The following is a 9930-nucleotide window of genomic DNA, read 5'->3' on the forward strand; positions in this document are numbered from 1 at the left end:
CGTCCGCGTCCCCGGCCCTGCCCTGCGCGGGGCCGCGGCCGTCGCGGGGTCGCCCGCCCTCCGGTCGCGAGGCTGCCCCCCGAGTGCTCCGGCACCAGGCGGCCATCACGCGCAGCCGGCGAGCCGGGGTGCAGGAAATCACTGCCCGCTGTCCGCGCAAGGGCGTCCGCTCGTGAAACCGCACAGGCTGGGGCACCCCAGCCGGAGGCCTTGGCCCTGGCCTTCGTTCTTTGTCACCTGTGCGCCCGCTGCACACGTCGTTTGGGTCTGTTCCTCTCAGTCAGCTGCGTATCGGGAACCCTCCCCCCACCTCCCACCCCCACCCCCACCCCCACCCGGCTGCCTCATCTGCTTTCTTTTCTCCAAAGTTCGTACGGCAACAGGATACCGGGGTTTTCCCGTTATTTTAACGTGTGCCGGTCTCCTTGCAGTGCGGGCAGAGCCCACAGAGGGCAGGGGGTTCTTGTCTGCCTGTCACCGTGCGCCCGGAGCAGCAGCTGGCATACAGTAGGCGCTCAGTAAATACTTGTCAAATGCAGCAACACGCTCCGTGGGGCCCGGAGCGGGTTGTAGGCGGGCACTGGCCTGCCTGGGCACGCTGCTGGGCGCTCCACGGTGGCAAGACCTGTTTTCGCAGGGAGGGGAACTGGGAACCGCCGCCTGCAGGGCCTCCGGTTCAGGCTTTCTGCCTACCCAGCAACTTCTAATTCGGGTGCGTGGTTGGGAGATGCTCTCAGCTGTCAGCCCTGCCTTTGGGGGGCCAGCTCCCTGCCTCTCTGACAGCCATTACCTGCAGCTGGAGGCGGGGCCCGTCTCCCACCCCTGGGCTGGAGGTGCCACAGGTGGGCGGCTGGGCCTCCATTCTGGCTGCCACCCCTGTTACCTGGTTGTCTGGGGCCAGAGGGTGGGACGGGCCAGCCCAGGGAGCTCAACAGGCCTGCTCTGTGGGGCCTGGCCTGTGGCTGAACGCGGCTTCCTCGGCAGGTGGGACAGGAGACCACCCCGGAGGGTACCGTGTGCCTCGATCCCCTGAGGAACGATGACGGAATATAAACTCGTGGTGGTGGGCGCTGGAGGTGTGGGGAAGAGTGCCCTGACCATCCAGCTCATCCAGAACCACTTCGTGGACGAGTATGACCCCACCATCGAGGTGAGCGGTGCTGCCCCTGTTCCCAGCCCTCCATCCTGATGTGGGTTCCTCTTCTGTCTGCCTCCCTCCCTCCCGATGCCTAGGGGCGGGGCATGGGTGGGGCCCCGGGAGGGGCTGCTGCTTTGCTCGGCTCCTCCTAGGAGAGGTGGGGTGGTCCCTAAGCGCTGTCCTCTGCAGGACTCCTATCGGAAGCAAGTGGTTATTGATGGCGAGACGTGCCTACTGGACATTTTGGATACGGCGGGCCAGGAGGAGTATAGCGCCATGCGGGACCAGTACATGCGCACTGGAGAAGGCTTCCTCTGTGTGTTTGCCATCAACAATACCAAGTCCTTTGAGGACATCCACCAGTACAGGTGAGCTGCTTGCCGGCCCCCAGGGGCCCTCCCTGTTCCCTCTTTCCCTTTTTTTGTCCCTTTCTCTCTCTCCGTCTTTCTCTCTTTTTGCTCTCAAGGTCCTGGATGCAGCTATGCCTGCAGCCCGTGACTGGATCACACCTCCTTCCTTGCAGGGAGCAAATCAAGCGAGTGAAGGACTCCGATGACGTGCCCATGGTGTTGGTGGGGAACAAGTGTGACCTGGCCGCGCGCACCGTGGAGTCCCGGCAGGCGCAGGACCTTGCCCGCAGCTACGGCATCCCGTACATCGAGACGTCGGCCAAGACTCGCCAGGTGAGCCGGCTCCCCCCCCCCCCCCCCCGCCCGGGGGGCCCCCCCCCCCCCCGCCCCGCCCCAACCCTGCCAGGGAGCAGTGCTTTATTGCCCCCTCTCCCCCAACACAGGGCAGCCGCTCTGGCTCTGGCTCCAGCTCCGGGACCCTCTGGGACCCTCCGGGACCCCCGTGACCCAGCGGCCCCTAGTGCTGTAAGTCTCCCCGGATGGCAGGGCAGTGAGGGCGGCCAGGGCCCAGGGTCTGGGCTGACACAGCTCCAGGGGGAGGTGGAGGTCCCTGGAGAGAGCTGCCCTGAGCCAGGCCGGAGCGGTGACCCTGGGGCCCCGGCCCCTCTGCCCCCAGAGATCCCCGTGGGCCCTTGTTGGCCCTGACCCCTTAGCAGGCTACGGGGGATGAGGGTGGTAGGTCAGACAGGAGTGGGACACGGGGTGTTCAAGCTCGGAGCCAGACCTTGGGGCCGCCCTGTGGGGGAGCCCCTGGGGATCAGGCTGCCCGGTGGGGGCAGCCCTGGGGCTTCCTGCCTGTCGGGGTAGGGGTGGGGAGGAGGCGGGCAAGGGGCTGGAAGTCTGCATGAGCTCGAGGCAGGGGTCTCTGGGTTTCCTCCCCTGCTGAGTCCCCCTCTGAGCCGGCCCCCTTCCTCCTAGGGTGTGGAGGACGCCTTCTACACGCTGGTCCGAGAGATCCGGCAACACAAGGTGCGGAAGCTGAGCCCGCCCGACGAGGGTGGCCCCGGCTGCATGAGCTGCAAGTGCCTGCTCTCCTGACGTCCCCTCCGCGTCCACCCTGGCGGCCCGCTGGCCCTCTGTGCCCCACGAGCACAGGCACGGGGTCCGGAGGTGCCGGATGCCGGGAGGAGGTGCGGACGGAGGACGGAGGAGGGGAAGGAAGGAAGGAAGCACTCCCGGAGTCCGGCCAGCCCCGGGCTCTCTGGACAGAGTGACCGCAGACCTCCCAGGACGCTTTGCACGGACTGTCGTGAACTGACGCCACCGGCACCCCGCTGTTACTCTCCTCCCAGCCCCGTCCTGGCCCGCTGGGCACAGGCTGAGTTGCAGTAAATTATTTGATGGTCTTGACCCTGGCGTCTGGCCGAGGTTGCGAGGCACAGGGGAACCTCAGCTTTGCGTGCCGGGCGACCCCTGTGCAGGGGCGCGTGGCAGGGGCTGGTCCTGCGGCCGGGGCCGAGCCGCCGGTCTCTGTTCGGGGCATCTGGCGCTTCTTGCCGAGAGCCCTGGGTGCTGTGGTTGCAGGCTGGCTCTGTGTTTTACCACAAAAACGCCTCACTGAACTTGAAACAGCACAGGGGGGATTGAAGCCAAGGGTGTGTGTCTTCCCCTGGAGGGGGAGGCCCCCGTTAGTAACCAGACGGGGGCAGGGGTGCTGGAGTCTGCCACCTTGGAGCCTCTTCTGCTGACTCCAGGGGGCGTCACATTTCCTGAGTTTGGGGACCCTGAGAGGCAGGTGCTGAGGACGGCAGACGACGGAGGGTCTCGGCCTGCCAGGTCCGCACCTGCCGGCTCCTCTCGTCTGACCTTTTCGGCGCAGGACCCCAGCACGTCTCCCTGGCCTCAGCCTCTGCCCTGTTGGTGCCAGGTGACTGACTGCTAGGACCTGGGGTCTGGCGGAGCCTGCTGCCCTGTGCGGGTGAGGGTGGGGCCGACCCGCCCACCCCTGCTGCTCTCAGAGCTGCCTTAGGTCACCTATGTGGATCTGTGGGCCATACCCAGGTCCCTGACAGCCACTTACCGCTCTGACAGGGCCCGCCGGCTTTGGGCCAGAATCCAGGACCGGCCAGGGCCACGGGGGGCTTGGTCCCATCAGTCTTCATTTTGGTTGTCCGGGGGGGGGCGCGGGGGGGGGTGGTTGTGTTGCCTCTGCTCCTCCCCCAGAGCCTCGGGGCCACCACACTCATCACCGTCTCCTCCAGAGGCCCTCGTGCATATAGCTTCTCTGTGGGCGCAGAGGTCAGAGGGTTGCAGAAACGTTGGCAGCCTTGGGGCAGTGGCGGGGCGCTGCCCTGCCTCCGTGCTGGCCATGCCAGTCTCTACCCAGAGAGGGGCATCAGCTGCAGGCCGCGGGGCAGCACAGGTGGACGGGGCGCTCCAGCTTCATGTGTGGTGGGCTGGCCAGACCCTGTCACTGGGGTCCCGGTGGGGTTCCAGGGCCGGGTGTGTAGTGTGGCCCCTGGGGTGGCCCTGGCAGGTGCTGAAGGGGAGGGGACCCAGTGTTGTAGCTCTGAGTTCTAGTTTCTGGTTCACCGGGAGCTTTGAGAGGGACCTCTGGCAGCAGGCGGGCCAGAGAGGGTTCTGGGTGGGGTGGGGGGGGGGGGGCAGCAGACAGGCCAGATCTGGAGACAGGTGTGCGGCCGCGGGCTCCGTGGAGGTTCCCTCCTGCAGCTGCTCCAAGGCCTTGAGGTTGGCCTGGCCGAGAGGGGGTCCGGGTTGCTCATGTTCGGTGGCTGGGCTGGGGAGCGTCTCGAAGCTAGGAGAGGCTAGGGGAGGCCTGGGTGCCAGGGACACTTGTTCCGGGCCCAGGGGCATCGTGGGGAGCTCGAGTTTTGCTCAAGAGATGGGGGGGGAGGGGGGTTAGTTTCTCCAGCTGTCTGTCCTGAGCGGGGTGGGGCACCAGGGTACCCTCGTGGCTCCCTGCGCGGCCGCCTTGGCCTGACACACAACAGCCCTCCAGGCAGCTGACCCCCAGCCCCTGCAGTGAGTGCCCGGATGCCCAGCCCTGGCTGGCTCCCAATCCCAGAGCAGGAGAGGAGACGGATGGAGACTGGAGGGAGGCCCATCTGGTGGGGTGGCTCATACTTGGCCCTTGGAGGCTGGGCCATGAGGTGCCTCAGCATCACGTCGTCCTCCAGGGCCTAGGTCTGGGCCAGCGTGTCCTGCAGAAACTCCAGAGACTCCAGGGGTGTCCTAAGAAGCGTCTGGGAGTCAGGCCAAAAGGGGCCCCACCCTGCTGCCCCAGGGGCCTCCCAGGGGCAGCTGCTGGGGGTCCGGCTGTGCCCAGGAGCGTCTTGGGCAGTGCCACAGCAGCGGGGGGGGGGGGGGGGAAGGCCCCCTGCCCGCTGGTCCTCAGGGCAGTGTCCCCTGCCCAACCTGCACGCCCAGCCCTCCCTCCGAGGCCCCTGCCCACCGCCTCCACAGGCTCACTCACTTCTGTGCACGTTGAGGACAGTGTGGGCCGTGGCCATAAGCATGTGCTCACCGTCCGGGATGTACACATTCCAGAGCTTCGGGGTGAGCGAGAAGGGGGGTCTGTGGGGCCAGCAGGCGTGGGAAGAACAGCCTGAGCAGGACCCACTGAGGTCTCAGCACAGGCTAGGAACCCCCTTCTACTGCAGCCCCCGTGGCCCCCCGTGTGGGTGCACTTGCGAGGACGGACAGGCCGCTCGGGGTCGTGAGGGCCTGGCCAGCATGACCGCAAACCTGGGGGGCAACGGATGCTGCCTCACGCTCAGTGGCAACATGACCCCAGGCTGGTGGCAGCACAGGCCAAGGGCCTGTCCACACTCCAGGCTGGCCTGGCCATCCGTGCACTGCCGCCTCCTGCAGGGGGGCCCTAGGCTTCCCCAGGGCGGGTCTTAGCTTTCCGGCCCCCACCCTAGAGGCCCTGCGCGTGGCCTGGCTTGTCTGGGGGGTGGGGCCGAGCGCGGGCCTCCCTCGGGCCAAGGGCAGCGAGCGGCTCAGGGACTAGTTCTCCCGGGGTGGCCGCACCCGTCACCGAGACACTGAAGGACCCACTGGGTGGTGTAAATCCCATCTGGGTGGTGCACATCTGTCCCTCCTCCTGGAGGGAGGGCCGTAGGTGTTCGGGACCGGCCGGGGGTCAGAAACCTCCCTGCGCCAGGGCCCCGTGGAACCAGGCGGACACGCTCCCCACGGCCCTGCTCAGCCCCGAGTGCGCCCCTGGGCCCCCCGGGAGAAGTCACCAAAGCCTTGCCGGCTGCACAGAGCTCCGGCGCGCCCCCCCCCCCCCCCCACACACACACACACAAGGCCAGTGCCTCTGGGACGCTTCCACTCGCCACATGTTTCTTCAGCTTTGGGGGCACTCTGTCTAGAATGTGCTGTGACGGGCCTGGAATGAAGAAGCCTGAGAAGGCCCCAGGCCCGCCGACAGTCGGAGCCTCGTCCCCACCGGGTGGGGGTTGAGTGCCTGACAGGGGCCTCCTCTCCATGCAGTGGCTCCGCTGTGTGCACAGCCCTCCCGAGCCCTGGCTGGACACGCGCTGGGAAGAGCCTGGGGTGGCAGGGGCAGAGGACACCCCTCCTCACAGAGAGCCGGCCGGGCTGGTGCCCTGCGCTGGGGGCCGGGCATGTCTGGCCAGCACCCTCTTCCCTGCAGCGGCCACAGCAGGGGCAACGGGGTTCCAGGCACAGGGGCAGGGAGTGTGGCCCACAGGGAGGCCGGGGGCGGGCGTGTGCGTGCAGCCCCCACGGCTCGCCACGAGCGCCTCGGAGGCCACATTTCTCTGGGCTCAAGTCTACGCACAATGAGATGCAAACACCTCAGAAAGTTGGATGGGTTACGTTCATTCTGCTGTTTTCAGTTTGCCTCCACTAAAGCTCGCCGTGGGATGTGTGGAGCCCCCCCGCCGCCCGGCCCAGCTCCCAGGTAGCTCGTCTCATCACCTATCGCTGGATTCTGTCCCGTTCTGTGACTTTCCAGTGTTTATCCAAGAGTATCTGCCTGCAGGTGTCAGGAGCGCAGCAGGGAGCGCTGGCACGCAGGCTGTGTGGACGTACGTTTTCAAACCGGTGGGGTCAGTACTCATGAGCAGGTGCGTGCTGCGCTTTGGAGGCGGCGGCCGGACTGCCTGCCAGCGTGGCGGCCTCGCTGTGTGCCCGCCACCTGCCCTCCTCGCCCCGCCAGCGCTGGATGCCGTCAGCCTTGCCCACAGGCGGGTGCTGCCGTCTTGTGCTGTCAAGGTTCGGCACGTTTCTGCGCGCGCACGCACACGCACGCACACACTGCATCCATGCGCATCTGTGTGTCTGTAGCTTCTTCGTGGAAGTGTCTGTTCAGATCTCGAGCCCATTCTGCGCCTGGTCGTTTGTCAGATCACTGAGCTGGCTGGTCTCAGTCTGCGGGGGCCCTTCTACATGCGCGACTTGGCATCTGTCTCCTGCTCCGTCACTTTCCTTCTTGCTGTCTGAATGGTGCCTTTTGCAGAGTGAACATTTTTTTTTCCTTTTTTTTTTTTCTAATTTTTTTTTTTTCAACTGAACATTTTTAATTTAGATAAACTCCAATTTGTCAATGACTTCCTTCCTGTCCTCTCTCGGTGGACCAGCCTCTTCCTCGGCATCCACGGCCCTGCTCTCTTCTGGCGTTCTGGTTTTCTCATGCCCCAAATGAGTTACCCTCACCCTGCAACACGGCCGGGGACTTAAAAGGCAGTCACAGATGGGAACGCAGCTGGGCCCCTGAGTTCACATATGGAACGGGCTGCTTTTGTGGATGGTGGCACATTGGCCCCGGGTCGAAAATGCCTCCCACCTGACCCTCACAGAACACCTCACCGATTCTGTGCCGACAGGCAGGGTTTGCTCCCCAGATCTGGGCCCGTCTCTGCGAGGCACACAGAGCGGTGGCCGTGGGGTGGTGGGTGTTTGGGTGGTGGCTAGGGGCTTCGGGGGTTGGTGGAGGCTGGTCACAGGTTGGCAGCGACACGGCCACACTCCGGGGGCCACCCAGGTACAGGGGGCACGTGGCACGCCCCTCGGTGGACCAGGAGACGTATGTCCTATCACAGATTTGGCTTTTGATGTCCTATGTACCAACTCTTGGCCTAACTTCAGGTGAGTACGATTTTCTTCCTTTTTAAAAAAAGTTTTGGGGCGCCTGGGTGGTGCAGTCGGTTAAGCGTCTGACTTCAGCCAGGTCACGATCTCGCAGTCCGTGAGTTCGAGCCCCGCGTCAGACTCTGGGCTGATGGCTCAGAGCCTGGAGCCTGTTTCCGATTCTGTGTCTCCCTCTCTCTCTGCCCCTCCCCCGTTCATGCTCTGTCTCTCTCTGTCCCAAAAATAAATAAACGTTGAAAAAAAAAATAAATAAATAAAGTTTATTGGCACCTGGGTGGCTCAGTCGGCTAAGCATCCGCCCCTTGATTTCGGCTCAGGTCATGATCTCAGGGTTGCGGGATGGAACCCTGTGTGGGGCCCCGTGCTGGGTGTGGAGCCTGCATGGGGTTCTCTCCCTCTCTCCGTCGGCTCCTCCCCTGCTCATGCTCTTTCTCTCTCTCTCCAAAATAGAAATAAGATAAAGTTTGTTTGTTTGTTTATATAGTCTCTGTACCCAACGTGGGGCTTGAACTTACAACCCTGAAATCAAGAGTCATATATTCCTGACTGAACCAGCCAGGTGCCCCTGTTTTTATTCAAAAATTTTATATTTTTATATATAGATCTATGACTGATTTCGAGTTAATCTTTGCATAAGTTATGCAATTAAGACCACAATTCATTTTTTTTTTTTTGCATATATATTTCCAGTTGTCCCAACACTATTTGTTGAAAAACTACCCTTTCTCTAGTGAACTGCCTTTCTACCTTTGTAAAAAAATCAAATACCCTTATTTGTCTGGTTCTATTCTGGGCTCTGGATTCTGTTCCATGATCTACATATTTATCCTTCACCAACCGACACCATACTGGCTCCACTGCCACAACTTGAGAGTCAGTTTTGAAATCAGGTAACGTAGGGGCACCTGGGTGGCTCAGTCGGTTAAGCGTCCAACTTCGGCTCAAGTCATGATCTCACGGTTCGTGGGTTCGAGCCCTGCGTCAGTCTCCTTCTGTGTCTCTCTCTCTCTCCGTCCCTCCCCTGCTCATGCTGTCTCTCTCTCTCTCTCAAAAGTAAACAAACATTAAAAAAAAAAAAATCAGGTAACGTAATGCTCATACCTTTATTCTTTTTCAAAATTCTTTAAACTATTCTAGTTTTTCCATCTTTGCATATAAGAATCAGCTTACCTATATCAACAAATCTTGTGGGATTTGGGGAATGCAGTTAATCCACACATCATTTAAAGAGAACTGGTGTCTTTATTATGTCAAACCTTTAAATCCCTGAACATGGTATGTCTCTCCATTTATTTAAGTCTTTAGAGATGTCTTTCTTTAAAACTTTGTATTTTTTAACACACAGACCCAGTGCATGTTTTCTGTGGAGTGTACCTGAGTATTTATGGGGCTTTTTTGGAGCTACCGTAGATAGTATTTTCTAAATTTATGGTTTCTAAGTTTGATTTTTCTGTTGCAATCTTCCATCCCACGACCTCACCAAACTTACATATTTGTTCTACAAGTTTTTCTTACAGGTTATTTGGGACAGTTTTATTTCTTTTTTTTTTTCCCCATATGTGTACATTTATTAAACTTTCCTTAGAGTGGTTATGACTTCCGGTATGGTGTTGAATGAGACTCCTAAGAGTAGTTTTCTCTGTCTTATTCCTAGTTTCAGGGAGAACATCTAGTGTTTCACCATTAAATGTGATGTAAGCTGCTGTCTGTTTTTGTAGATGCCCCTTATCTGGTTGAGGAAGTTCCCGGCTACCCCTTTTTTTTTGCTGGAAGTTTTGTTTGTTGGTTTTAAGAAAGCACACAAGCCGGGGGAGGGGCAGAGAGAGAAGAGAGAGAGAATCCCAAGCAGGTTCCACAGTGTCAGTGCAGAGCCTGACTCGGGATTTGATCTCACAAACCCTGAGATCACAACTTGAGCTGAAATCAAGAGTTGGATGCTGAACCCACTGAGCCTCCCAGGCGCCCTTTGAGGGAAGTTTTCTCATGAGTGGGTGCTGGGTTTGGTCAAACGTTCTTTCTGCACCAACTGATACGATGTGTGATCTTTTTCCTTTAGATGATTAACATGACGAATGATAGTGATACGTCTTCAACTGATGAACCAACCTTGCATTTTCATGATAAATGCCACTTGGTTGTGGTGTATTCTTCTTTTTATATAACATTTGATTTGACTATATTTTGATTGAGGATTTTCATTTGGCTCATAGGAGTATTTGTCTGTAGTTCTCCCTTCCTCCCTCCCTCCCCCTTCCTCCCTCCCTCCCCCTTCCTCCCTCCCTCCCCCTTCCTCCCTCC

General features: G+C 60.3%; 1 protein-coding gene across 3 annotated transcripts; it reads left to right on the plus strand.

The window, feature by feature from the left end:
• The first annotated feature begins 69 nt into the window (after positions 1 to 69).
• On the plus strand, positions 70 to 2898 carry HRAS (HRas proto-oncogene, GTPase). Of its 3 annotated transcripts, XM_040464321.1 has the most exons (6): positions 70 to 265; positions 985 to 1150; positions 1328 to 1506; positions 1662 to 1821; positions 1932 to 2013; positions 2467 to 2579. In XM_040464321.1, the coding sequence occupies exons 2-5, from the start codon at positions 1040 to 1042 to the stop codon at positions 1992 to 1994; spliced, it is 513 nt and encodes a 170-aa protein (XP_040320255.1). In that variant the 5' UTR covers positions 70 to 265; positions 985 to 1039; the 3' UTR covers positions 1995 to 2013; positions 2467 to 2579. The 3 variants fall into 3 exon arrangements, with proteins under 3 accessions (XP_040320255.1, XP_040320254.1, XP_040320256.1); XM_040464320.1 differs by lacking the exon at positions 1932 to 2013 and having other exon boundaries at positions 71 to 265; positions 2467 to 2898; XM_040464322.1 differs by lacking the exons at positions 70 to 265; positions 985 to 1150 and having other exon boundaries at positions 1393 to 1506; positions 2467 to 2898.
• The last annotated feature ends 7032 nt before the right edge of the window (positions 2899 to 9930 follow it).

The sequence above is a fragment of the Herpailurus yagouaroundi genome, unplaced genomic scaffold (assembly GCF_014898765.1).
Source record: "Herpailurus yagouaroundi ecotype Mexico unplaced genomic scaffold, PumYag 438, whole genome shotgun sequence".
Lineage (NCBI taxonomy): Eukaryota > Metazoa > Chordata > Mammalia > Carnivora > Felidae > Herpailurus > Herpailurus yagouaroundi.